We start from the raw sequence: 27,990 nt of genomic DNA on the forward strand, positions 1-27,990 counted from the left end.
CAGCAAGCCTTGGCAGAGAAGAAACGAGCTCTGTCACTCTCTACAAGCAGGAGCAGCTCTCAGAGGAGCCTGACTGCACTCAGCTATGTTAGTAAACTTTGGAAAGTTTTGGCCTACAAAACCACCAGGTTGTTTCCAGTTGCAGCAGTGAAGGTGGGCCTTTTGGACTGGATTTTCCCCTTAGGCTTTGTCAGCCCTAGTGTGGACTGCAGGACTGCATTGAAGACTGGTATCACACTGCTCTGGTGCTGCACAGCTCCTCATTTCAGGTCAAGGCACCAGCAAGGTGAATACAAAACTGATTCATCCAGGTAACCACCAAAACACTCACTGTCTGAGCACCATCACCCATCAGATCAAATAATCAGAAAGTTTTTTTAAAATAAAAATACTTAACATTTATTCACCTTTGAAGTCACCATAGTAAAATTGTACACGCTATGAGTAACCCAGCAACGTTATTAAAAAGCTACCAGAAACATAAGGCAATTTGTACAACCATTGAAAGAAATACACAGCATGTTGAAAACAGAGTGAAATATTACTCAAACAAGACAACGCTTGATACACACTAGAGTGACAAGAACCAGCATTAAGTTTTAAACAAAAATAAAGATGTCATGGCTACAAGTATTATACAGTGATAAATACTTCAAAAATATATTAAGATATATGGAAATTCTCATTTTGTCATGGAAATCCAGAGAAATTCCAGCCTCCACTGGATTTCAATATACCAATTAAGGTTTAATATTTAAGTTCCTTTCCTTTCAGTAAGAACCAGTACTGCAGCCATTACTGTCCTGTATCAATACTTATCTTCTTGTAGTGTAATGAAATCAAGCCTTATGTTACATTAAGCCCTAATGCCTCTTGCATCACAGGCACCAATTGCTCTAAATCAACCAATGAGTTGCCTTTTGGTAACAAGTGCTGTGCACAGCATTTGAAGCCATAAACCACGTTAAATCACAGTCGTTGTTCGCCCACTTTACAGTATTAATGGAAGGCGGGTTTGAAGACTTGCCCCCATGTAAATAAGACATCTCGAACAGAGGGTTTAGTAGCAAGTCCACCATAATGTTTTCCTAGCATAACATCAAGCACTCAGAAGTTACAGTACATGAACCATGCTATAGTTTAGGTTACACCTTCAAAAAGAAAGTCCAGAGGATGTTTGGAGACAACAACTTTTAAACACGCACAAATAGTGCTTTAGTACACGTTTGTTTGTGCTGTTACTGGGTAGCGAGTGAAGCAGTTTATAGCCAAGGGTTTGGTGAGGCAGTTTTCTGAGCCAGTTTAAAAATATAGACTTCTTCTTAGAGGGTCTGTTCTATAGAAAATAAAGTGAAATCTGGTAAATTGTCAGTTTTGAGAGTACTTTCCCGTGGCAAGATCCGTTCATCGGCCTACCGCACCAAGAGGAAAGCCAATCCTGCCATCCCAATCCCCGCTGCGGCTGCCATGATGGCATTGCCAATGGTGCTGCTCTGCTCAGCCGCCTCGGAGCCGTGCCTGCCGAAGAAGCGACAGAAGCCATCCTAGAACAGCAAGAGAAATGACATTGAGTTGCTTGGCTTGCTATTAACTGGATTTCTTTTAACAAGCCTTTGGGCACAGTTTGGTTCACGCTCCCAGCGCAGGGTTTGTCAGCTGTAGAAACCTCTGTTTTAACCATAGAAGTCCAAGCCCACTGCCTTGGGTACACACAAAAATGCTTTGTGAGAGCCCTTGCACAAGGCAACTGAAAGAAGTAGCTACAAGCATTTGCTCAACAGACAATTGCAAACTTCCTATTGAGATGCTCGGCCTATCATTACATTATTTTTGCCCTTTTAGGCAAGTTTCTGACGGAAGCTGCCAGCATTGTTCCCCCTTGAGTTTCAGAAAGCATCTGAAACACAGGATATGGAAATTTCCACTTGAGAGAGACAGTAGGCCCAAGCTGGTCCCATTTTGGTGGACATGGGGCTGATTACACACTCTCTTGGAAGGGCCGGGTGGACACTGCTCAGAGCTGACCTATGACAGAGCAAAGCTGGCAGCTGCTCTCCCAGATCGTTGTGATAATCAGAAGTGGCAGCAATACAACTCCAGATGGTCGTGTTTGAACTCTGCTCCGCAGATGTCTATGTAAACAAGTTATATTCTTAATTTCTTCCGGAACTTTGTTCTTTACACTTTAATTTGTGCGAACAGGCAGTGCGATTTTGCCAAGTGACAGTGTGCACTGCAGCCAACGACCACACTGTTCTGAGCAGTCAGATGGACCAGTGACCACTGGAAAACCAAATTCATTTTGGTCTCTGGAAAAGTCAACGAAACCAGAGGCTGCTTCCCCTCCTTTCTATTTTTAGTGCTTATTTGTATTGACACCAAGTATTCCACTAGGACTGAAAATAGGAAATGTGGACAGTTCTGCGGGATAGCTGACATTTTGTGCAGAAACGCAGGCAAAGCTGCACGGACTCCTTAAAAACCGTACCTTCAGTGTGCATCTCAAGGGACAGAAAGTCCACACCTTCCCCGGGCCCGACCTGACCTGACCGGCTTCGGGACAAGCAGGAACAAGAGCCTGGCGGGTGAGTGCCTCCACACACAGGTGTATTTAAGAACAGGCACATGGGCAGTTTTTCCTTACACCTGGGAGGGGACCTGTGCTAGCCTGCTCACCGACATCCGCAGGCTGCGGACCCAAGGGGGAAGGCAAACCTCGCCCCCTCAGCCAACAGCATCACTCCTGCGGTTCCAAGAGGCTGCACCCCGAGGGATCCGGCTGAGCCGCAGAACAGGGCACCCCCAGGCCCCTCGCTGAGCCACCAAGAGTCGCTGCGGCCAGGAGCCCCCGAGGATGCTCCGCTGGTCCCGCCGTGCCGCGCACGCCCATCGCCGGCAGCGACCCCGGCACGTCCCCTCGGCCGTACCCCACCGCTGCACGGCGCCCGGGGACCGCCCTGCCCCGCTAACCGGGGAGGGGGCGAGGGTTCCCGGCACCCACCCCAGGCCGCCCCCGTCCCCGCTCACCCATCCGCCGTGCGCCTCCAGCCACTCGCCCCGCTCCTCGGCCAGGTAGGCGGCCAGGTGCGCGGCCAGGCAGCGCGGCCCGTCTCCGCAGCCCCGCTCGGCCAGCGCGGCCGCCAGCGTGCCCGCGAACACCACCAGCGCCAGCAGCCGGCCCCAGTTGAGGCCGCCGTCGGCCTCCAGCTGCGCCGCCACCCGCCCCAGCAGCGCGGCCGCCTCCCGCGGCTCGGCCCGCGCCAGCGGCGCGCACGAGCGGAAGAAGGGCCGCTCCTGCCGCTCCAGCTCGGCCGCCGCCCGGCGCAGCGCGGCCGCCGTGGGGCTGGGGGGCAGCGCGGCGCCGCCGCCGCGGTGCTGGAAGTAATCCTCCAGCAGCAGCGCCGTCTCCTCCTTCAGAGAGCCCGGCATGGCGGCTGCCCACGGCGGCGGCCCCGCAGCAGCAGCTGCCGCCGACTAAGAGACGGGGCGGCCCCTTCGCCCGGCCCGGCCCGGCCCAGCCCGGGCGCTCCCCTCCTCCGGGGCGGGGCCAAGCGGGGCGGGGGCAGCGCGTTCCCCGCGGAGAAGGGTCCGCCCGCATGCCCCGGGAGGCGCTTGTGGAGCAGAGCTGCGGGTCTCTCTGGGCAGCCGAGGTTTTTTTTCACATTACTGCCCCAAACCTGTATTTTTTGCACCAAAGGAGATGCAGGTTTTCCAGGACCATGGGATGAATGCATTTGTGTATTTACTCAGCAAATGCAGTGGTGTTTGCTTTTTGATGGGCATATAGGAAAAATTTAGGATTAGGACCCGTCACGGGGCAAAGGGGGGGCCCTTCACACTGTTGGTGTAAAATAAAATGGATGAGAACAACATTGGTGTCATTTGCACAGCACCATGGCGCTATCTCAGCGAGACACCTTGCCTGCACCCCAGCTGTGCCCTTCCAGCTCTGAGTACCATCAGCTGCTTCACAGACTGGTGGGACTCCCATAATACCACCCCAAGACTGATGGTAGATCCAGCACGGGGTACATCCAGCCTGTGCTTCCTGGCCAGTGCTGGTTTGCAGGTGAGGTTCTGATGGTGACCTGGGGCAAAGTGAGGCTGTGACCCACTGTCACTGCACAGCCCTGCAGTGGGAGAAGCATTGCCACAGCTGCCTAGGACCGGGTCACTCTCACCTCTCATCCCACAACCGGCTCAAGGTGACCAACATGTCAGCACAGGACTGCTTGGCTTCATTCCACCTATATTGAGATACAGCTGTCTCCATTTTACATCCCTGTTAGAAAATCTAAAAATAGATGGTTGGAATCAATCCTGTTGCAATTTCTCAGATCGCTGTCAAGAATTGGAGTCGCTCCTAAGGCGAGCTCTTAGTTTTTCATCCCCGTATTTGGCTTTTGTTTTGTTTTGAAGCAGGGAAATACAATCTGTGTTTATGTGCTAGAGCAGTAGCTGGAATGATATCTTTACTTTTCACAAGAGCTTTACACACATGCTTTTTTAAACTATTTTTCCTTACGATTGTTAATCCTGGAGCAGGAATTTCCTATTGCATTCCTCACAGCAGGAGAGCAAGAGGGAGAGGCTGCTCTTTCTCTAGCAATATCCTCTTCCACCCTTCCTGTTTATATAGCATTTTTGTTTAACAGGACGGAGCCGTCCGATAGTGACTGCCCCAGCTATAGCTCCTTCTCTCCATATTATGAAATAAAGGTGTTTCTCACATAAATAGCTTGACAGACTAAGGGGGGGTCTCAAAGTGCTGGGATTTCCAAATCTTCCCTGGCCAGTCTTTAACAAGCAAGAAATACAATGGGTACTTCAGTGTCCTGTTCCTCTATCTGTCGTTTATCTGTCATTTATGATGGGAAGTTGAGTCATTTATCTGATGGGAAGTTGAGGCCTGTCCTGTTTCATGCTTTCACCACTATCTCAGGAACAAAAAAGATGATTTTTTCACAGGTGGCAAGACCATGCAGCCCAATACACAAGTCCATAGGCAGTGGCCCTGAAGTGAAAGAACCACGGGAATTTTCCTGTGTAAGAACCAATGCTAGATGCGATGTCAGCCTCATTCTCACTGGATCTGGTCACAGTTTGAGCACTGATGTCACTCAGAACAAGCTGGCTCAGCACTTTCCCCAGCCCCTGAGAGGAGAGGAAATGAAACAATGCACCTAAATTAAGGAGGTGTTTTTTCAGTGTCTAAACTGAGCACTTCCACCAAGCACCTTCATACTGACCACAAATTCTACACTGAGGTGGAGAGGACAGCTGGCCCCAGCACAGTTCTCTCCTGACAAGGCAGAAAGCTGAACTGCTGCATCTCAAGGTGATCTGCACATCTGGTTCACCCAAACAGTGACAACCCCAGCATTTCAGCGACCAGCTTTCTCTGGCATCCCACTGCAACTCGAGGAGAATCCTATGCTCCCACAAACACATACTCTGCATTTTCCAGATAAGGATCTGGAAAGAAAACATCACATTAGCTGCGATCCTTCTGAGCAGGAAAACAACCTGAATTCTGGCGTCCTGAATGCATGGGGAGCTCAGATGGTGTTTCAGGTACTTTCAAGGACTGCTCACTCTTAGTTGCTGTGGCTCTCCTTGGGTATTTCCAGAAAACATTCCAGAAGCAATTTTCTGGTAGATCTGGGCTTTGCCCTAGATTTTGCTGGAAAAATGATCTAAGGAGCTATATGGTACAAAAAGTGAATGTCAAAAAAAGCAAAAAAACCAACAAAACATAGCTACCATTGCAAGTACCTAACAGCTGGGAAAAACTACTACATACATGTTCTCAATATGTAAAATACAATTTATTGTATTTAGGCTGTTCATAAGTATCAACACAACAAACGTAGTATGTTTGAAACAAACATCTCTCCAATAAATACTATCTAAACATTAATATTAATCTTTTGATCAAATGTGTACAGTGTTTTGACTCAATATTGCACAGTGAGCTCTATATGACATTTCCATAGTGCATTCAGTTTGTTACAGGGATAGTTTGCCACAAATATTGCAAAGCATCAGAGTTGACTTTTCCAAGTGAAAACAGCTAAACTATTCCATTAGGGATGGAAGGCTGAGATAAATGTCAGTGTCCTAGGTTAATTGGTTATGGATTCACAGAACCTAATGTTTTCATAAATGAGGAGACTTTTGTTTCTTATATGATTTTTTTCTAAAAAAAAATCCACTTTCAAATAGAATGAGGATATTATCATCAAACTTATAACTCCAGTGATCAGTGAGCTTCTTTTCTCTTGTTTCAATCTAAATATGAATCATATATTTGATATTTTCAGAGCTGGATCTCACCACTTGCATTTCAAAGGCCAGACTGTGCAAGCCCCCAGCATTATTCCAGCCCTTTGCTCCCTGTATGCCTCTGCTCAAGTTAGACTCAGTACCTGTTGGTATGAGCAGAGCTGACACACTATAGTCTCAATAGTTTTCAATGTATAAATGCAGATATAATCTCACAATGGTTCTATAATTAATTCTCATATTTACCTGATTAAATCTTGATTCTACAGCATCAGCTCTGCAGGGGGTGGTCCTGCCAGTTTGTGTGGCATTCCCATGCTCACACAGAGGGTTGGGTGCTGCCAGCAATGTGGCCAGCTGTCCTGCTTCCCTGAAACCCAGAGGTTCCTGGATCAGATGGGCTCATGTGCTCTGGTCAGCACGGTATAAAACATTGGCAGGACTGTGGCTCACAGCAGGTTTTCAACAACTCACTGTTATTGATTCTCAAGTCCAAAACTATGTCTGTGGCAGTGGGAGATGACTGTTAAAATTAAGAACTGTATGATTTGGTTTTTAAGGTTTGACCCACATTTGCATGAACTTACACTGCTCTGACATTGCAGAAGGACCTTAAAATGGGATATACTGCCTTAATATACATTTAAGCTACATTGCCCTGCCAAAGTGGTATGAACTGCTCAAAATGCAAATAAGAATCATGATCATAGAACGACTATGACTGACTCGGAAAAGATTTGACCATAGGTATAATGGTGCTTAATGCTTAGCATGTAGCATCCCTTAGTGCTTAGCATGTAGTATTTTTTTAATTAAAAGAAAATTCACTCACCAAGTGATACAATTAAAAATTTCTAAGAAACTACTGGTTAAGTATTACCTCATGATTACGTAAATCATGTTTATATCCCTCCTCTTTGCCGTTTATCAGTTTGTATATATTTAGATTCTTTATATTCAGGTAACAGAGATGATATACTTATTTCTATCTAAAAAGATAGTAGAAAAAAAAGGGATTGAAAGAATTTCTTTTCTGTACAAAAAAATACATTTTTATGACAGCAGCCAGTACCTTCACAGTAGGTCCTTTGCTCCTCTATACCACCAAGGTTCAGTCATCCATAACACCATCATAAAGTATCAGAATTGTTTTTCTTTCCACTTTTCAACACTAAAATTCAATATGCTACTACGGAATGTTTCCAAAGCCTTATGCTACATCCTGATAAAATCAGGACTTTTTTTTTTTTTTTTTTTACTTTAAAAAGAAACTCAGTTCATGCAAATAAATACACAATGTGCACTGAAATAGTCAGTTCTCTGATACAGGAGACTTTGCAGAAAAGTCCCTTTATAATTAACTAAACTAGTTCTAATAAAAGAATATTGTTTCAAAACAGAATTTAAACCATTTCGTTCTACTACAAGTTGATGTTTGCTAAGTGTTCAAGCAGACTATATTTTCTACCTAGTTGTTTTAATCTGTTGGTTCAGTGTCACTCTTTTGTAATGTAGTGAATATTTGATTTTGAGGAACGGCTTCTTTATGCAGTTTTTGTAGTCCAGGGTTTCAGTCTTCATTTGATTCTGCAAGCAGGATCTCAGGTTAAGCCCAGATCTGTAGAAAGTGGAACAATCGTTTGTGACAGTGACTCTTCTATCAAACTTTTAATTAAAATTTGGCAAGGCAATCAGGTGAGCGGTACAGAGTATCAGCAGCAGTGATATTTTTAACCCATGAGTCCAAAACTTAACAGTTCTGCTAGCACTTTGTGGGGATTTTTACTAGACTTTCCAGTTCATGCTTTACACCGTGTTTTTATACCCTCGTTAGGTCCTCTAGAGTTAGTTATCCTGTAACAACCCTACCCCCTCACCCCCTTCTATTAACCCATCAAAGAAACAAAGAAGCACTCAAAGTGGGTGCTCCCAGCACTTACTCGGAGCGTGTGATCCCAGGAGCCTGAGCAGAACGCCGTCCCGTCGGGAGACACCCGCAAGGTGCTGACGCGATTTTCATGTCCAAACAGGATGGATACACGGGACCCTTTCAGCACATCCCAGACATTTATGGTGTAATCATTATAGCCTGCAAACAGCAGGCGACCTACAGAGCGAACGAGATTTTACACAGTGAGGTCTTAACGTGCCTTGACTGCAGCAAGAGCCTTCTGCAAGACATTCATCCCCCCGTGAGACACAACGCCGCTTTCCCGTGCCGCCCTCTGAGCACTGCTCCCCCCAGACTGGCTGTGCTCCTGTGGGACAGCCCTGCCCCACCGCTGAGCTGTCCGTACTAAATGCTGAAACAATTAAAAATAATGGGTTACAAACACAGCACATTTTACTTAAATTACACAGAATGTGTTCGGTCAATACAGATGGGAGATGACTCTTAATCGTGACAGACTGAAGAGCGCTTTAACAGCTATTGCAGGGTCATAATACTTTGCTCAGTCTTTGCACAAGAAGTTAAATATAAGTGGTCGAATGATTAGTAGGCAATTTGGTAAGTGATTCATTGCTAACGGGACGAGCTGGGGTGCTTGAGACCGTGACAGAGGCATTTGCCTCAGTCTCAGAGGGAGGGCAGTTCACCACCCACTCATCCCCCACCCAGGGTTACTGGGGAGCTCTGCATTTGTGCTGGGGCAGCAGAGAGAAGACCCGAGCTCATGGCTCAGGATCCGTAGTGAAAAGTGGTAATGTCTCTTTCTTCATGCCCCTCTAACATATTTTTACTATTAATCATTTACTCTCCTTTTAAAAACTATTTATGTAAGCGCGCTTAATAGTTTAGTTGCATTTCATGTTTCCTTTGAAATGTTTTTCATCATTATTGTGAAATTCTAGCCCAGCTGTAGTTAATGGTAAAATATTTCCTGCCTTCAGTAGGGCCAGGAAAATACTTTTCATCACTACAACGAAGCAGTAGCCAGCTAGGTTATTTAAAGAGTAATTATTTTTACAGAGGCAAAAAAAAAAAAAAAAAGCTTCCATGCATTAAATGTTTCTTTTGGCACTTATTACTTTTGGTAACTTTTAATAACAAATGCTTTATCAAATTAAACTGAAAAATTTTTCAGTTCCCCTCAAAATCTCAACACTAAGTTAACCTCCAAAGTTCAAGTCTCACCACTGAGAGAGAAGTCCACACTGGATGCTCCAAAAATGATGCTCTCTTTGGAATAAATTGCTACTTCTCTGTCTGCACGAAGGTCATATAAACGACACTAGGATTAAAACAAAACCAACAAACATGCCTCAGTAAAGGCTGGAGGCACTGGCTAAAATATTTTGAAAAAATGGGAGTGGGAAGTGCAGCCTAACAGGCATCACAGGAAGTGGCTGCTTGGCTTCTTTCCTTCTGCTATTTCTGCCTGCTGTTACTGGGACTCCTTTAACAGGGATCTAAGCAACACAAGGCTGTTTTGTATAAACTCTGTGAAGAATTTGCTTTTTCAAACCACTTCTCTAAGCCTCCTGCCTGTCCTGCTCTAAAGAGATGTGTGGTGGGCTTTGGACCATGGCTGCCCACTGAAAGTCCCCACACCCTCTTGCTTCCTCTCTGTGGTTTCCTACATATTAGGGCATCCTGCTACTGGGGAGGTGCATGGGGACACAATCTCTGAGTCTGGGAGACAGAGGATCAAATCTCTAATCATTGCTGAGAACACGGACCACGAACTAACGAGGCTATAAACACACAGTGTAAAACATGAACAGGAAAGTCAAAGAAAAAGATGGTAGCCCTTGCTCTGAGTAAGCTAGGATAGCAGTCCCTGCCCTTCTATGAGGCCTCTTTGTCTGAAAAACCTACAGGAAAGTAACTGAAGTGAAATAATGCCTTTTTGTACAGATCTTTGGTTTTTATTTCTCATGGAAAATCCCAAATCACCTCTAACAAGCTATACTTCCTGTTTTTATCATTTGCCAGCAAACTTTGACTTGTTTAACATGGAAATCATGCATCAGACTTCACTGCCATGCAGAAAGGCAGTCTGTTAGCCCTGAAATCAAAACACACTTTTGAAACTATTTCAATTGAAACTCCTCCTCAATAAGTTAAGCTTAAGCAAATACTGGTCAGATGGCTTTGCTACTACTAAGAGTTTACTATTGAAAAATGGCTGGTATTCAAGCCTGCACATAAAGAAGAGGCTTTTTGATTCCAAGGCAGTGGGGAGCTGCCAGGTGTGTGAAGTCCAGCTCACCCAATGCTCCAAGCTGATGAATAATTTCATCAGACTGTCCTGATGGGGAGTTGGGGTCACTGCAGGTGACAGCACTGTCATGTGAGCACACCTTTATGGTTTACCTCCAGACAGCCAGGATTATCTGTTACTCAAAATCCCCAAGTATATAAATCAGGTCAAGGATACCAGTCTGTAACACTGAAAACACCAACCTCTTCATTTAAAGAATGAGGTATAAGGAAACTGCCGAAACCTCTGTCAGAAGTACAGAGGTGGAATTTCCCATTCTCCTGCTTAAGGCAGGGGTGTCAAGAATAGTTAAGAAAGAAAAACCCCATCAAATAAACTAGTAAGAGCCTGTGATACTGGGCATAAAAAGAAAGTGCTCTCATCAGAATTTAATGATGGACAATTTCTCCCTATCACACTCTCAGCATCTCAAGAGCTCACAGTACCACATCCAAGTGTACAAAAAGCTGGGCTCACCACAGATATTAATTTACAATTGCAGTTTTTAAGACATAAAAGCAGGGTACACTCTCTCCAGAAGAGCCCTGGCAGGTCTCCACATCCAATGAAGATAAAAGGAATGTTTCTATTGAGTTTAGCTAGTATTGGAGCAGACTCAAAACATGCTCTGAGGGCAGAGTACTTTAGATAAAGTCTTCACCCTCACCCAACTCAGTGTGATGTTTGAATAAACAGAAGAAATAAGGTGCCAAGTGCTTCCCAAACATCTGCTCTCAAGTTACACTTAACTGCCGGCTCAGTCCCTGCAGGGTTGTGGTGGGGGCAGAGCCTGGTCCCCCATGGGGACCCATCAGCTGCAGGGAGAGCCACCAGCCATATGCCTCACTCAGGGTGGAGGGCACCAGGTAAATGTCATTTTGCTTACATTGTGCTGACCCAATTTACCTGTCAATATATTCTGTGCCCCTCCTAGCAGATTGCTCATAGATAACTAGGGTTCATTAAGAACTACTGTGTGATCCAGAATGACCTGGATGCAGTGACTCACTGCAGTGAAGAGTGCTGGCAGTGAGTCAGACCGACAGGGAGGAGATGAATGTGATCAAGGCCACCCTGGGGCTGCAGAGCCAGCTGCCCACATCTGCCCTGCTCTGTGCTGAGCCCACAGCCCCTCTGCTTGCTAGGACAAGCTGCTTCTCCTGACACAAGCTTCAGCATTTCAGCTGGTTCCTCCCATGCTGTGACCAACAGTTACACAAAGTCAAATATCTTCCGGTAAGACAACTATTTTTGGTCATGAAACTTCAAACATAGAAAATCTGAAATGAATATTTGGACAGTACCTCATGTAGACAACTTTGCAGAAGTGACCTACAGTGTTACTAGATTTTCCCTATAGCATACATAGTATTTAATATCTTATAGGAATTATTATTTCTGCAACTATGGTGTCACAGGCCCAGTTTAGTCACTGAAAGTCCTCTGTGGTTGTGACCTAATCTTCTAGGAGAATCTGACTTGGGAAGTAACAGAATTTCCCTAAATTAGGTTGCTGAATTAACATACCGTGGCATCGTCTGAACCAGAGGCAAAGGCATCTCCACTTGGATAATATCTGTGCACAAGTAAAAGAAGACCAGAACACATTACATTACTTGGATGAGGTCAGACTTCAAAAATAGAACCAGAACATTGCTCAACATTGCAAATGTGTCCTCTCCCAGAAACAAACTGACCTGACACTGTTGATATCTGAATCGTGGGTTTCAAATGACTGGATGCACTGACCAGACCGCATGTCCCACACCATGGCTTTCTTGTCACATCCCTAATAAGACAAAAAAAAAGACAGCAAAAATCACTACAGCAGAGTAAATGGTGATATTCACCCCTCATGTACCTGACATTTGTCATCAAGCCCAGCTACTTTTAAAGGCTCTGAACATCACAGCTCTGAGGGGATTTAACCAGCAAAGCAGCCCCAGAGCTGCCTGCACTGGTACCCCCAGCTGGTGCAGTTGCAGGTAGAAGAAGAGGACATCATGAAGGCTGAAGCCTCAGGACAGTGGGGTGCAGATAGCACTGGGTTGTCTGCACAGGCAGCCCCACACTGACCAGCACTCACAGCCCTGCTCTGTTTATGCTGCTGCCCTGCCTGTGTCTGCAGCCCCACCATGCCACAGAGCTGCGTAACTCACTCTTTCCCTTACCACATAACATGCCCAATATAAAAGGTTAATACCCAGCATTCAAAGTTTTATAACTAATTCTTTTCACACACTGAAACAGAAAATTAAATAGGTGCATCCAGAGGGGCTCTTGTCCAGCCTCCTACCAGAGTTAACCCCTGTCAGGGCTCTGCACCCTCAGGCTTGATGGTGTGGTTGGGAGAGAAAAGCAGCATAGCAGCACTTCATCTCATGGTCAAGCTCTAAGCTGCCCTTCCAAACTGTGCTTTGAAAAGATCATTTAACACTCAGTGCTCAGCACCCTGAATGCTTTGGGCAAGGGCCTCGCCCATCTTGTCTGCAATGTCCTTGGGGCAGGAACCATCTCATACCTGTAGGCTCATGCTCTCAGCAGCAGCGTCTCACTGCTGCCACAGTCACAGTGACAGGAAGAAGAACACGGTCTTTTCTTTTAAGAGTGACAGAAGATTTCAATAAATCTGCCCCTTCTGAGGGGCCGGCAGTGGGCAAGGCTCACCTCTGGGGGCTCGGCTTCTCAGGGGCTGTGTAGGAAGCACAGGGCAGACCAGGTGGCTGCTGCTTGTGCTGAGCCAGAGTGCCCTGCCCAGCAGACCATGCCACACATGTTGTTTATTTTAATCAAATATGATTGCTAATTAAACTAAACAGTCTCTTTACAATTCATATATTTCTCTCTTTTTTTTTTAATTCAAATTCCATTGTCAAAATGAAAACCCAATGTTTTTACTAATGATGTCATGATTTATGTTCCTTTGCACGGAATTGTGGTTTGGTTTAGTTTCGGGGAAACCGAACAGGATAGAGAATATTTTGGACTCAGCATATTTCCCTCTCAAGCCCCATCACAGTCCAAGCCCAGCCTTTCATATCACTTCCATGTGCACTTGTCCCCAACCTCTCTGGGAGGCTGGGGACAAGACCAATCTGACAAGCTGGTTCTTTGACTCCTAAGGTTTTGAAGGAGAAACCAGCAACCACCTGCGGAGAGATGGGCCCCCTGAGTGATATCCAACTCAGCCCAAGGAGCAGAGCTCAAGAGGGCACGGAGCACAACAGCCTGGGACACAGCCCTGAGCTCACCCAGGAGAGCTGGAATTTCGAGTTAAGCTGTTAAATGTAACATCACCCAGCCTCTATGCTGATGGACTGACATTGCTTATTCCAGCTCAGGGTTACTGTGTTGAAGAGGCACAGCATACAGGGAGTCTCTCCATGCTGCCATACCTTCAGGTTGCACTGTTCTGCCTATACCTGCATTGACACGACGTAAGACAGATCTGAAGAGGTGTTTTGCATCTGATGAATTGAGTGCCTGTAAGCACAGACATACCCAAGCTGCTGTATCAACACCAGTATGACATATTCTCTTAGCAGTACCATAGCTGCTTGTGATTCTTTGCCCTATAATAAGCTGAGCTGTTCCCAGGGAGAATGAATCTATCCTTTCTGGGAAGCAAACTCGGTGACAGGAAAACCCGAGAGAAGTAATGCACTTGGATGGAATTAGCTTTCAGTCACGCTTCAGAGCAGCTGTGCTAGCAGCAGGCAAACTGGGCCAGTGTGCTGGACCCTGCTCCTGATGGGCCAGCCAAATCTGATAAAACAGCCATAACAGAAGAGATCCAGGTTTATTGTGCAGGGATGGGACCATGACTCCAGGCACCCCTAATCCATGCTTGGCACCCTCTGGCACAAGGGCCATTTCCATCATCAAGCACAGGATCGGCCCTGGGCCAGTGCTTGTGGGGCTCAGAAACCAGGTACCTTCAGCAAAGTTACTGGTAGCAACCTGCTTCCAGCAAGAGAGGTCGTCTCTCAGCTGCTGCCAGCTCTCACCTGCACACTCAGTCTCTAATGTGGGAAAGACCAGGATCACCTTGAAAAGGAACAGAGCCTCATTTCACTCACCTTTATGCCTTGCCTGCCTCACTGCCAGGCTGTGTGCCAATGGCTCAGCTGCCTGGGAACAGCAATCCCTCGGCAGCACGACAAGACTTGGAAGATGCCCTGGGTACTTTCCCAGACCAGTCCAGTCCTGCAGTCCCAGTGAGGCTTGTGTGTTCCTCTGGGCCAGGACAGGGAGCGGGCAGTTTTTGACTGATAAAGGGGCTTTAAATGCCTCTGGTACCGCTGGAAGGCACAGAGGACTCAGCAACAGCTGAAGATGTGGCCACACCTCATGTCCCTGCTCCAACATGCACGAAGGTTTAGCCAGTGTCCAAGCTACCCCATGACTTCTGGGGAGTGGTTGAGGGACACAGTGACATGCACGTCATTTGCAGCTCCACTTTGATGCCCTGAGCACGACCTGATGCCTGTCACACCCCACCTCACTCCAGAGAGCTGGGCACAAGAAAGGAGCAATGTGTGGGAAGTCCTCTGCTGCTCCAGGCTCCAATCCACAGGGATTCACACCTCCTCTGTGGCAGGAGCCCACTGCTCTAACTCTGAGCCTTTCCCTTCCCTGGAGAGGCGTTGTTTTGATCTTGAGCTGGATTGCTTTGGTGTGGGGTGGAACTTGCTAAGTAAGCAGAACTGCAGTCAGACTGGCTGGGTGGGTTTGACCCCACTGTCAGGGGTTTAATTCGCTCCAGCTTGTAAAATGTGCTTGCAATGAGTGGATTGCACTGGGGCATCCAACATATACTCCAGCACTCACTCAGTAAGATCAGAAGCCTCCTGCTTTGCTGCCTTTTCATTTCCATATTCCTTAATTTTATATTATGAAAAGAAGCTCCTGCTTACCCCAGAGACAAATGTATTTCCTGTTTCAGAAGGGGCCAGGTCCAGGCACAGGACATCAGCTCCATGACCATGGAAACTCTGTAGAAGCTGCCCACTCTCAACATCCCACAGAGCACAAGTTCCATCTCCACTTGCTGTCAGGATCTATAGGATGTGAGAAGAATCACAATACAAAAATCAACAGTTACAAAGAAACAACTGACATCTCACACATACACCAAAGGACAGCTTTAAGTTAATGAAATATCAAAGCCATAAATCCACTGTGAATCTAAGTACTTTTCATGGCTTTTAGTTTTAAGGAAAGAAGTTAAGAGTGAAAAGGAGAGCTGTATTGACACCACTATACCTACACAATGTTTCTACAATGGCCCCTTTTGTGCAGTGGGGTTTGCAGAACTGATGCCACTAAGGACATGCTGGCATTTCCTTATTCTCCAAAAAGAAGGTAGAACCATACTGGTATTCCTGTCTGCCCCTGTATTTAACCCTATCCATATACAGGCTGCTGGAATTCAACCCAGGCAAAGGGAAGAATTGTTGGAGCTAAGTTTACCTGTTTAACTCTCTAATTTATTGTTTTTTTCTGCTTGAAATAGTCAGGTTAAACCCAATTAATTTGGCTTAAGACATGGATTTTCTGAAAGGGCTGTAAGCCTGTCTAGACAGTTGTTTGATAAGTCCATCAGCTCTCGCTTGTTCAAAACCATTTGTGTGTGAAAGGGCTTGAACAGACACTGACCGAACACAGCCCACAGCTTCCCATCTGCTACAGCACTTGTAGAAAGCGCATGTGATCAGAGCTTGTTATTGTGACTAAATCCTGATGATGCTCAATTGTTCAAAATTTCCCCTTGGCACCCGAAGCTGTTATGCAATCACAAATTTCATAGGTTGACAGGGTTCCTGTGCACTGGTGAGGAAGGAGACAAGGGTGAATGAAGGAGGGCTCTCGGTTTTGTACACAGGTTTTTCTCATGGTTGGTGAGGAAATTCAAGGGATCCCAGCGGGCAGTCAGAAGTTAAAAACAAAATACTCTTCAAGAAGAAAATGATCACGCAGTCACGAACCCATTCACAGAGTTGCATAAAGGTTAAACACTAAACATGTTTGACAGATGCTCCAAAAACTCTTCCCGTAAACAGAGGTCTGCAAAGCTGCAGAACAGACTGTTCTGAATCCTGCAGTAGAGAGACGCTAATGCTCTCAGATGATGATAGCAGAAGAAAGTCCTGACTTGTCTTTCTGGCCAGCTTTTGAGCCTGGATCAATGAACTTCTCTATTCTGAGAAATATTTGTACTTGGCTGACGAATGAAGCCTTTCAGCTCTGAGGATTTGCTCTTGCAATACTGTGTAAGAAAGACACGAGGGGAATAGGAGTAGCTAAAGGTGTAAGGGAAGGGTCTGTTGGCAACCCAGAGCTTCAGCTAATACTTAAAGAAAAAGGTTATGGACTCAACTTCAGGGTATTGCTATTGAAAACCAAACCAACTCTGAAAATCTAAAACCAGAAGGGAATTAACAATCTTTGCTGTTGGACTCTGGCTTGCTGCACTAGGGGCTCCTACAGCGCTGGATGGGGATCCTGCCTTGCCTGGCAGCAAGAGGCAGCACTTGCACAGGGCAAGGGACAGCAGGGACACAGCCCCTGCTCGCTGGGAGCACAGGCACCAGGGTTGGGAACAGCGGCGAGGGGAGAGGGGCCATCTTCACCTCCTCCACCACCACAGGCGTCATCCTGCTTCTCAGCCCTGCCACACTGGAGCATGGCTGCCTGCCCTATGCAAAACACTTGAGATCCCAATTAACTGTTGCTATTAATACACATGGAGCATTGTCACGTGGGGAGTATTATCACACTGCAGAGCTGCAGATACCTAATTTAGGAAGCGAGGCTCCCTGGCTCTGCTCACTGAGGTGGGGGAGGCTCTCTCAAGCAAGACTGATTTGGGGCACTGAGAACAAGGTGCATGGGTCACCCAGCTCTGCACTTCTGCACTTGTCTTGGCCCAGGTGGGAACGTGATCAGGAGTAAGGGTGGGACCCCTTCTTTCAGCATCCACACAGCCTGAGAGTGGCTTTAATGAATGATAAACCACCCCTAAACCTCCTCTCTTTCCCTTGCACTGCCAGATGCACATGGGCACATCAACCCCTAAACTCCAACCCAGCCTTTCGCTCCTTTGAGGGAAAACAGAGCTGTAGTTTAAGAAAGCAGTCAAGGCAGAGCAGCAGCCCTGACACCACCTAGCAGTGGGAGCTGGGGGAGCACTGGGCTGGGGGACACCTCCACCTCACACAAGAGCTGCTCCAGGACAGGGACCGCGTTCCGCCAGTGATGAAAACTGCTCTGAACATAGCTGGGAAAGCTCCCGCACCATGTGCTTGTTGCACTGTGCACCTTCAGAGCTCCTGAATAGTTCTAATTCTGAGGCCTTTGTGTAAGTGGAAAAAGATAAGAAATCTGGTATTCTCTAGGATCTCCTACATAACAGTGTCCTAATAGAAGCTTGGCCAACCCACTTGCTTGCATTTGTTTCAATGATAACATGCAGTGCCATAAATGATCATTTATAAGCCTAGCAATCATAAGAAAATTTCTTTTTAAAGACTTCAGAAAAATCTCTGAATCACTAAATATAAAACACCTGTGTATTATCTAACAATAGTTGTACATTACCTTCAATATCAATGCAGTTTGCTGTATTTAATATGAAGAAAAAATACCTAACCTTTCTTTTCTAGTATGAAAAAATAAATTGCTATTTTTCTATCATAGGATTTAAGCACAATGCATTTAGGTATGGAGAAGAAAAGAGGAAACCGGTTTTATGTCTCATGAAAAACCTTCCACTTAATTTAGACTGCTCTAATTCAGCGGGGTTCCTACACAGTAAGGTCAGGGCTAAGCAAGTCTGAGCACTGGGTACCTCCACCACTTGTTTCCATGGCAATGGACTTAAATTAGCACCTCAGAGTCATTACAGAAACCAGAGAGCGACAAACAACAACATACTCTGGGGCTTCACATGTCCTGAAATAGAAGCAATGAGAGCTGATATTTCCTTCAGAAGAGCTCCAAATATCTGGAAGAAGGGAACACGATAATCCCTTTCCAGCAGCTCTGTTGACACCGAAAGCAATGAAAATGCTCCATTCTGCTGCAGAGCTGCACTGAGCAGAGCTCTAATTAAATTCAGAAATCAGAGGACAAGGGGATTATCCTGGCTCCTTTCATCATCTTCCGTGTTCCTGCAGAATGAGATCTTTGAGATATTCACTACAGAGTGGCCTGGTCTCAGAAGATCTGCATTTAGTTCCTGGCTCTGCCATTGCCTCCCACTGTGGGCCTCTGTGCTCCACCCCACCGGCTGCGAGACGGGGACAGCATCACTCCTTTCCCTCGAGGGAACACACCACTGCACGTACAGACAACAGGGATGCCCCTATGGGGCCAAATGTATTACTTGGTACAAATAAAAAATACTAAGAATGAAAGTAAAAGCAAAGTTGTCCGGATGTCCAGGACAAAGGAGGCAAACAACACAGTCTCTATCAGCTGGTGTAGTATGTACCCAACCCAGTCCTAAGCAAACAGTGTTTTTAACTATTTGCAATAGTCTGAGCCCCTGAAAGCACAAACTGGCACAGATCAGGTGAGCAGAGAACACACAGGTACCAGCGAGCTCCCTCTGCAGAAGCAACAGGCCTTTGCAGGGTGCAGCCTGGCCACGGGCTGTGAGGAGCATCTCCTTACAGCAGCGTTTGCAGTACCTTCACTGCCCCCGAGAGGGTCTTCCAGCAGCCCCTGCATGGAGCAGGATATGGATCTGGGAGCAAGGAACATCATGTGCACCGTGTACGAGTGCAGCTCATGTTAGGTGGTGGTGAGCAGCGGGAAGGGAATGCGTTTACCTGCATGTCTGAGTTAGTGAAGCTGCAGGCAGACAAGTAGTTTGTGTGCATTGCAACCGATTTCTTCTTTGCAGCCATATTTTCATTTTTTTCAAATGTCAGAGGGTACACAGAACACTTGTTGTCCAGGCCACTGAAGAGAGTAATAATAGCAATAACAGAGAGAGGAGAACTGGTTAAAACTGCAACGACAAAAGGCGAGTGGTGATAAGAAGGAAACCACCTGTCAGTGCTGCGCTGCCAAACCCTTACAAGTACCGACTTCCCTGTATTGTGCTGTGTGGGATCTCCCTGTGCAGGGAAGCCCCAGCTGCCTCACCAGGCTGGCTGCTTTACAGAACTTGAACAGCTGCGCCTCAGTATTTTTTACCCTTACCGAGTTTATAAATGCCACTGAATGAAACCTCACGAAAGCATAAACTTGGAGGTGACAGCAGTCACCTCAGGGTTAATGTTTCACATACAGCCAAACTGCCATTTTTCTGCTGACATATGTCATTGCAAAGATCAGTATTTAAGCATAATTATTGATCTATCTTAATAAATTTGACCTGACTACAGAAGAGACGGTACAGCAAGTGGAGAGTGTGAAGACAGACCTTTTAGAAGAGTTTGGAAAAAAGGCAACAGAAGCACTGACGTCTGTAGCTGATGTGTCCCTCCTGGACAGTTCTACCAGTTAAGCTGTGTCAGATACAGGACTCATTTCTAAAGGCTCTGATCCTTTCCTCGAGCCGTGGTAGATCAGCCCTGCCCTGGTCCCTGGGATCCTGGCACACCAGCAATTGCTGGTTCTGTGCCTTACATTACATGTACAGCACTTAACTGACAGCACAACAGAAATATAGAATTAGGTAGTGCAATAAATGCATATGTGTATTCCCTCTCTCCCTTACATATGTGAATACAGAGTTTTCTTGCCATTCTTTGAGTTTTGTCAAAAACCCAGTTTCCAGACTTGCTCTCCACATATGATTATGGAGTCTGCCTGTCTGTCTCAGTCTGCTGCTTTCTAGATTTTCAGGCCACACAGTGAAGTCTCCCTTTGTTCCTTTCTCTTGCCCCAAGCTTGCTTTGTCTGTCTGATCCACCCAGTCACTTTTAAAAAGATGCTTTGCCAACATTTCATGTCTTTGTTTTTTCCCCTGCGTGAACTCAATGTTGTCAAACTTGAGCCTTCCAAGAAAAACTTGTAAAAGATTATCAAGGATGGGGTTTCTTTTCCCCACCCCATCTTAGCAAGATCTATTCACATACTGGTAATTGTTAGTGATGAACCTCTACCTCATAGAAGAATGAGTGCAAAGTAAGAACAGGATTAAAACCTCTTTCCCTTAGAATATATATCCAACATAGACAACCACACTGGAACAGGGAAGTAACATGCATGCAGAATTCCTAACCCATGATATAAATGCTGAAAGAGGATTATTTTCCATGCTTACACAACAAATGTTATTGCACTGAAGTCAGTGGAGATAATGTGTACAAGCCATTATAGGAATAGAATCAGAGACACTGAGTGTAGCCCTTCCACCCACAATCGCAGCACGCAAACTCCTATCTGTCAGCTTCTGAAGGCACCAGGACAGCACAAAAAAAAAATCAAACTTCTCTGTGTAAGCAGCTGTGGAAACTGGGAACTTACCCACAAGCAATGGCACATCCAGATGGGGCATATGCACATGCCATCACCCAGGTACACGGCATCGTCACCGCGTGTTCCTGAAACACAGCATCTCTTTAGACTGCGATGTCACTGTTTCTCTAATCATTGCAAGGAAAACAGCACAGAGTAATAAGTTCAGTATTTCTGTAAGACATTCTTAGGGTCAGTGAAAAGTAGAGGTGTTTCCCCCAGCCATAACTCACACGTCAGGCTGGGACAACTCTTACTGCAGAGCTCAGCAGAGTAGCAGGAGGATGGCTAGTCCTTCTCTGACGCTTTCCACCTTATTCATGAGCACCAAACTGATCACAGAGCATGTTTTATTTGGGTTATTCAGGGCTGTAAAAAGTCCCCATTGCTGCACATGAAAAAGTGAGTTAAAGGCATGTAGTTTTTTCTCATCTGTGTGGCACATAGTGCCACAAGGCAGCCAGGCAGGGCTTGGAGGAGCAGCAGCACCATTTCACAGTGAATACCACAGCTGAAGGATCCCAGGTGATCACACAGGACATATGGTACAATGGTTGCTCAGGAAGGACCTCTGTTTTGTTGGCTGGGCTTTGCCCAAGCCAGGAGCCCTCCCTTGTCAGCGAAGAGGCTGGATCAGAGTCTCACAATGGAGACCATGACAAACCCCAGTGCCCTGATAGGGACTTTGCTCAGAGACAGGTCAAGGCAGCTGACTTGCCCTCAGCTCCTTCTTTTTAGGTGCTAGTGGAGATCTGCATATTATCCCATCATCCCACTCTCCTGTGACACCTGTGGGCCCTTCATCTCATTCCACCGTCATTTGCCCTGGGCACAGAAATCTGAATTTTGCTGAAGTTTCACTTACCTTGTTGGTAGTGAAGGAATCCCACACAATCACCTTCCCATCCTAAAGGAAAGCACAGAGAGAGAGAAACTGAGGCCTTACAGAGACATGGCTGTAAGCCTGCTTCCCACTTTGGGGAAAGCACTGCTGCTCATTTCTATCCCCCAGTCTGTTATGGCCTGAAATTTTTGTCACCATCTTAACAACAGCACAATGGTCACAGTGAAGCATCAAGGAGACACTCCTCAACAGTGCCAGTTGTATCTACGACAAGAAAAGCATATCTCCTCCTCACCAAGATGACTCATGTTGGCTTAAAAGACCAATGTTTTTCCTGTTTTCTTCCCTCCCTTTTAGTGGGTTCATGAGAACTCCTTTCACTTGCAGCACATGCCACAACCAGGACCATCCCCTCAGGAACCTAGTGAGCCCTCAATTGCCTCCTTTAAGCCACAGTGTGTTTTTCCCAGCCTGTAACTACCACCTGCAAAGCTGGCCACCTCTCCCAAGTGATACCTGTCAGTGGCTCACTACAGGACCTTACAAATACAGAGGTGACCTGTATCACAAATCACTTAACTAGGTGGCAGCACTCATGGGGACTACTTATGGGCATTGCACTGTTTATTCATCTTCCCTTTCCTTTCCCTTCCTGGTTTTCCCTTTACTTCTCACTACACTTATATAACCTTTTATTATCCATTGATATGATCTGCTAAATAGCCATCCTAAGAACCCTCTACAGAGAGCAACACAATCACTTTGGGTATGGTAGCTACACCTGTGCCAGCTACTTTGCCTTACGCACATAATATTGTTATCCTCCCTGTAAGCTAAATGTTTATTACTGAGCAACAACTGCTGCTGTACCTGGACTTATATAGTTCTTAAAACAGAGTAAAAAATGCATTTCAACCTGCCTGTTCAGCTTTCTGATCTACACACTAACATTGTAACTACTTTAAAAAAAGGTGACATTAGTTATTTAAAATTATTCTCTTTGCTGAGATCACCATGAATGGTAAAAACTCATAGTAACTGAAGGTGGCTTGCAATGCAGATTGCCTATTTTTATCCCTCAAGTGAGACCCCTGACAGATTTCATGTAGGTCAATGAACAGCTGTGAGATGCAACAAGCACACTGAGTGCCATACTGGGCTCAGGAAGAACCAGGGGATCTAGAAAGTAATTATCTCATTACCTCCTCCAGCTTAGGAGACTGGTCTTGAGCAGGTGTTAGGACTGTTTCTCAAAATGCCCAACTAAATGCAGTAATTTTGGCAGGATATTTGAGGCTTTCAAGGTCACATCAATCATACAGACTGCAGAAGAAATTTCTGTGCACAGAAATCTCTGAAAGAATCAGCATTTCTTCCCTTCCCTTTATTTTCTCTGAACACGTAATCTGAGAAATTTACTACATATTTCATCTGTAAAGAACGAGGAAATAAAAGTGGCCTTACATGAGTTCTATTTTCTATTATAGTAGGGAATATGGGGAAACTGTGTATGACTGGACAAGAACAATTTAGGGTATTAACTACAACAGGGGTAGCAATGATCAGAAGCTTAGATTTAAGCTTTCTGAACAAATACATTGCCAATAAACTTCTTTCAGGGCATCTTGAAAACATTTACACTATTCACAGGTATCATGTGCAAAGAGTGGCACACAGCACAGCCAGAAGATCTGTATACTGCCCAACAGCATACCTGGGAAGAGCTCACAATTCTTCTCTTGTCTTTGCACCAGTCCATACAGAGAACTTTATTTCCATGGCCCTTTAGGGTCCTCCTGGTCTTCATCACAAACTGGCCCAGCGCCTCCACACGCTCTGCCACCTGATGAACTGCAAACAGCCGGTGGTTAGAGAGCCCTGCATCAAAGCTCTGCCCTGGCAAATCTCTGTGTTTAGGAGTAATGCCCCTGGAGGAATCAATCCATGAAGTTTGAGTCCATGGTGCAAGGCAATGAACTCTGTTTCAGAGGTGGCAGGTGGTAAAACCAAGGTGGGCGGCATATGAACATATTTACCAGATAAAGATAAGGATGAATTCACCCAGGGCTTAAATTCCAGGGATGTAGCAGCTGAAGGCCTTGCAGACCATCACACCTAAGTATAACTGGAAAACAGATTACCCCTTTGCCCCCTCCTACTGGGAAATCCTCAGGCCTGAAAGTGGACAGCCAGCCCCCAGTGCAACACATGCTTCAAAGTACTCAGCAGAAGTGAAGACCACTACTGGGTCTTAGAGGAAAAATCATACAGAAGAAGGGGGTAGGCATCAAATCTCCAGAGTTTTAATGGTAAAACAGTTGTTCTGGGTGTGAGACTCCCAACTGCAGTTGGCTCTCAGCACTGTGTGGTGATGGAGTGTGATACAGGTACTAACTGCCCTTCTGGTGGCCAGGGGAGCCCCCAGGGCCAGGACACAGCTCTGAGTGAGCAGTAAGCTTGGCATTTGCTATAAGAGCACACTACCCAACTTTTCAACAGTATCTATAGACATCACGGACTTCATGGGATGTATCAGCTTTTTCTTTTACAATAGAGAGCTTTCCTGAGTAGCATCCTCTGATGGAGAAATCAGTTCTTTCACACCTCATTTAATAGCAGTACTTTCACCTGATATTCTTATAAACCAAAAAAAATTGCATTTCCATTTGTGCCAATTGACTTTGACATAAAGCTGCACAGACACGTAGCTGACACAACTAAAAGGTGTCTCATGCAACCCTGATGCCTCATGCTGGGGTTATCTGTACATGTCTGGGACAAAGTGTCATCTGAGGAAACCTATTTGCTTTGCTCCAGCATTTTCATCCAGCATGGAGCTGAGGAGGGCCATGATTATTTTGGCACCCTGTAGCAGCTCTTCACACAGAGCATGAGGGAGGGTGAGATTTACTTCAAGTCTCATAGCAGAGTAGGGGTCCTGAGGCAGGAGACTGGCACCAGAAACAAAAATTACTCTGTCTAGAGAAGAGCTAATAGGATCCAGCACCTCTCTGCGTTGTGTGTTTGTCCACACTGAAACCTAAGATGGTCCAGCTGCTGTTAGCAATGGGGGCAATGCCTGACTCAAGCCTTTCGAAATTAATGCTGAAGCTCATGTGCTTTAATGAGCTGGTGCAGGAAATCTTAAGCTTTTCACTGCCAAGTTGGACACTGAGGTACACATCCCCCATGTCAGGTGATGCTCTGGAGCTCCATTGCCACTTCACCCTTCATCACTTTTCTAGGGCTGCAAGAAAGCTCACGGGCTAGGAAGGGCTGTGACAGTGACAGAGCAGGCATCCTGAACTTCGAGACCATTCCCTGGCACAGGCTCAGGGAAGCAATTTCTACCTAAGGAAGAGACTGATTTCTAGTGGATTACCTTTCCAAGAGTTGTCTTTCAAAGCCACCAGCCCCACAGGCTGTGCCAGAATAATGTTCTCACCTGAAATCTCTGCTCAACCAGTCTCACAGAGCCTGGGGATGGGTGCTGTCCACCATTCCTTACAACTTGTCCATAGGTCAGAAGCCAATTTCTGAGAAAGTACCATATAAATCCACTGAGGAAAAGATACATTCTCCCTATCATTGCCCATAGAAACCTGCCAAATGATCCAATCAAAAGACATGAAAACACAGGACAGGAGGTTATTATGGCAGCTGGAAAGATGCTTGTGTCCAGAACATATCTGAAAAAACAAATGTGGTGCAGACAATGAACAAAGCGTTTCCATTATGTCAATGCAGCTGAGACTCTGTGAAATTGTCTGGTTTAGCCTCACTGATTCTCTGAGGACGCTTATCTCCAACCACAGCCATAATAATCCTGCTCCCGTCCAGCACAGGTTCGAGAGTCAGATAATTATTTTTAAGCATTCTTCAATATTGTTCCAAGATAGTTGAAAATCATGCACTCAGACAAGTAGATCAGCTAAAGCCAGTAAGTAGCTTGAGTAGTTTTACAGAGGTCCAGATAAAACTGCCTATTTTTCTTAAAAATATTGTTTGGCCTGAACAGGAGGTGTGGACTTGATGCAGGTACTATTGGGTATTTGATCTTTTCCGTGCAGGAAGTCAATTAGGTCTAATGATCTGTCTGGCCTTAGAAATTTATAGACTGCACAAACAGAACAAACTTTTCTCTATGCCTAAAATTTTAAGCTATAGCACTGAATCCTTAAAACTGCAAGACTGCAAATCAAATGTATATTTGGTATTTCCTTTTTCTGTCCACATTTTTGAGAGCTGATGTTCCAAACCAGTTGAACAAATAAGGGCAATTCTATTTCAGCCAGTTGTTTGTTTTGGGAACCACACAGGGAAAGTCACAATCAAAAAAAATGCAAAAGATACAATTTTAGATTAGGAAAAAAAAACAACCACCCAACCAAGCAAAACCCAGAAAAGATGCTTTATTCTGAAAGTTACAAGCTCTGCAGAAATAGTACTTGGGAATATCTGAAGTGTAAAAAAGCTCTGATACAGAATTAATATAAAATATCATGAGGGAGCATTGCTCTACAGCAGCATAATACTTCTGTCTCAGAAATCCTGTCATGGCTATGCAAACACACCTTTCCAATGGAAGTTTACAGATTTCACATATGACAAAGACATGAGTATCTTATGACTATCAATGGCACACAGAGTTATGGTATCACTGCAACCACAGTTAAAACTCTGTGTGAGCAAAAATGGGTTTAAGAATATTCTTAAGAGGTGTGTTAAACAGAGGCCCTGCTAGTTCTGATACAGAAAATATACTGTAGAAATATGGTGATTTATGGTAATGTTTCTGTAATGAGGCTATCTCCATTTGTTTAATAATTCCAATTAATAGGACATTCATGTAACATATGATTGTCTCATTTGGACAAGAAATGCTCTATTTACTCCAGGAAAAAAAAAAAAATTTAACCCTTCCTCACCTTAAATTTACAAATGTTTGTCAGTCCCTCATTCTTAGAAAACATGAAAAACTGAATCATTGGATACAGGTTCAGATTCCTTTTCAATGTTTAGGACATCAAAACAGATAAAAAAAAGTTTTAATGATCCACTAATATTTCTAATAGAGTATGGTGTGTGATTTCAGAGGAAAAAAGTAATTTATATGTTTTTTAAAAAACACACCCCAAAATGCCCAAAAACCATGCAATAGATTATATCATTGTAATTATAAAAATGAAATTATGAAAACGAAAGGATTTTTATCTGTCTGGACAGGTGAATTAATACCTACTTGAGGAGCTCCATAAAGTAAGGTTAGCTTATTTTTCTTGAACTTGGAGGGAGGGTGATAGTGGGAGGGCAGAGTTGAGGTCTGTCCATATAATTTCTGTCACGTTATCCCTGGATCTTGAAGCTGCAGCTGAGAACGGTGAGTTACAGCATTGACAGCTCCAGCACTGACTCACCCCGCACCTCTGAATCAGCACTGCATCCCTGCAAGTTGTTTCCCTGGGGGAAGGGGGGCAGAGGAGCCGGTCTTTGAAATGATGCTCCTTTTTAAGCCCGTCCACACCTTGGGTAAAATCCCGGCCTCATCAAAGCAAATTCCTATCAACTCCCAGGCGGCTGGGGTTAATCTTTGTTCCTGACACCACATCGAGCGGCCGCAGACACATCCCGGGCTGCACCGAGGGTATTTCAGGGTCCCCGCCCCTCCCGGCCGCCCACCCCCGCCGGAGGCAGCGCAGCCCGGGCCGTGCCGCCGCGGTGCTCCGGGGATGCTGCGGGGTCCTGCCCGCCCCGGGCGGCCCCACCGCCCCCTGCCCGGGGGGAGCGATGTCCCGGCGCTGGGGCCGCGCTCCCCGCCCGCTCCCGGCCAGGCCCGTCCCGCGGTGCGGCCCCGCGGCGGCCCCCGCGCCCCGCGCCCGGCCCCACTCACGCTCCACGTCGTGCAGCTTGGCCCGCTCCTCCTCCAGCTTCCCCTTCAGGCTCTCGGCCTCGCTCTTCAGCGATGCCAAGGTCTCGTTCTCGCGCAGCCCCTCGGTTGCCATCTTTGCGGAGGAAGCAGGGAGAGCGGGGATGAGAGCGGGAGGGAGGAGTTTGCCCGCCCGGCTCTCGGGGATGCTGCCGAGGCTCCTGCTGCCTCAGCAACGGCGCCGGAGCCGGCCCGGGCTCCCCCTCCCCTCCCCGCTGACGTCCAGGCCGGATGGGATGCTGCCCAGCCCCGAGCAT

At 46.0% G+C, this 27,990-nt stretch overlaps 2 protein-coding genes and 1 long non-coding RNA gene across 3 annotated transcripts; 1 reads left to right on the top strand and 2 right to left on the bottom strand.

Annotated features, from left to right (window-relative positions):
* Window positions 1–372: 372 nt before the first annotated feature.
* On the bottom strand, window positions 373–3,520 carry BCL2L10 (BCL2 like 10). The gene is made up of 2 exons (XM_027732133.2): window positions 3,028–3,520; window positions 373–1,544 (listed from the first exon to the last, which is right to left on the bottom strand). Exons 1-2 carry the CDS (start codon window positions 3,427–3,429, stop codon window positions 1,413–1,415), a joined length of 534 nt encoding a protein of 177 aa, XP_027587934.1. The 5' UTR covers window positions 3,430–3,520; the 3' UTR covers window positions 373–1,412.
* LOC120325007 lies at window positions 3,492–5,920 on the top strand. Its single transcript, XR_005566765.1, has 2 exons — window positions 3,492–4,069; window positions 4,969–5,920. It is a non-coding gene; the product is annotated as an uncharacterized LOC120325007 (long non-coding RNA).
* GNB5 (G protein subunit beta 5) lies at window positions 5,807–27,911 on the bottom strand. Its single transcript, XM_027732111.2, has 11 exons — window positions 27,698–27,911; window positions 23,522–23,658; window positions 21,829–21,870; window positions 20,973–21,049; window positions 19,325–19,457; window positions 15,407–15,550; window positions 12,188–12,279; window positions 12,018–12,066; window positions 9,422–9,518; window positions 8,226–8,392; window positions 5,807–7,903 (listed from the first exon to the last, which is right to left on the bottom strand). Exons 1-11 carry the CDS (start codon window positions 27,807–27,809, stop codon window positions 7,892–7,894), a joined length of 1,062 nt encoding a protein of 353 aa, XP_027587912.2. The 5' UTR covers window positions 27,810–27,911; the 3' UTR covers window positions 5,807–7,891.
* Window positions 27,912–27,990: the final 79 nt, after the last annotated feature.

The sequence above is a fragment of the Pipra filicauda genome, unplaced genomic scaffold (genome assembly GCF_003945595.2).
Source record: "Pipra filicauda isolate LSUMZ 115617 unplaced genomic scaffold, ASM394559v2 scaffold7_size6619720_pilon, whole genome shotgun sequence".
Taxonomy (NCBI): Eukaryota; Metazoa; Chordata; class Aves; order Passeriformes; family Pipridae; genus Pipra; species Pipra filicauda.

Bases quoted from the DNA above. Each gene is read 5' to 3' on its own strand.
- GNB5 (XM_027732111.2), bottom strand. From the start codon at position 27,809: ATGGCAACCGAGGGGCTGCGCGAGAACGAGACCTTGGCATCGCTGAAG. The intron at 9,519-12,017 runs GTATGTTAATTC...TTTTAATCCTAG, and splicing joins CTGGTTCAGACGATGCCACG to TGTCGTTTATATGACCTTCG. The intron at 8,393-9,421 runs GTGAGACTTGAA...TTCGCTCTGTAG, and splicing joins TGTGGACTTCTCTCTCAGTG to GTCGCCTGCTGTTTGCAGGC.
- BCL2L10 (XM_027732133.2), bottom strand. From the start codon at position 3,429: ATGCCGGGCTCTCTGAAGGAGGAGACGGCGCTGCTGCTGGAGGATTAC. The intron at 1,545-3,027 runs GTGAGCGGGGAC...TTGCTGTTCTAG, and splicing joins TGGAGGCGCACGGCGGATGG to GATGGCTTCTGTCGCTTCTT.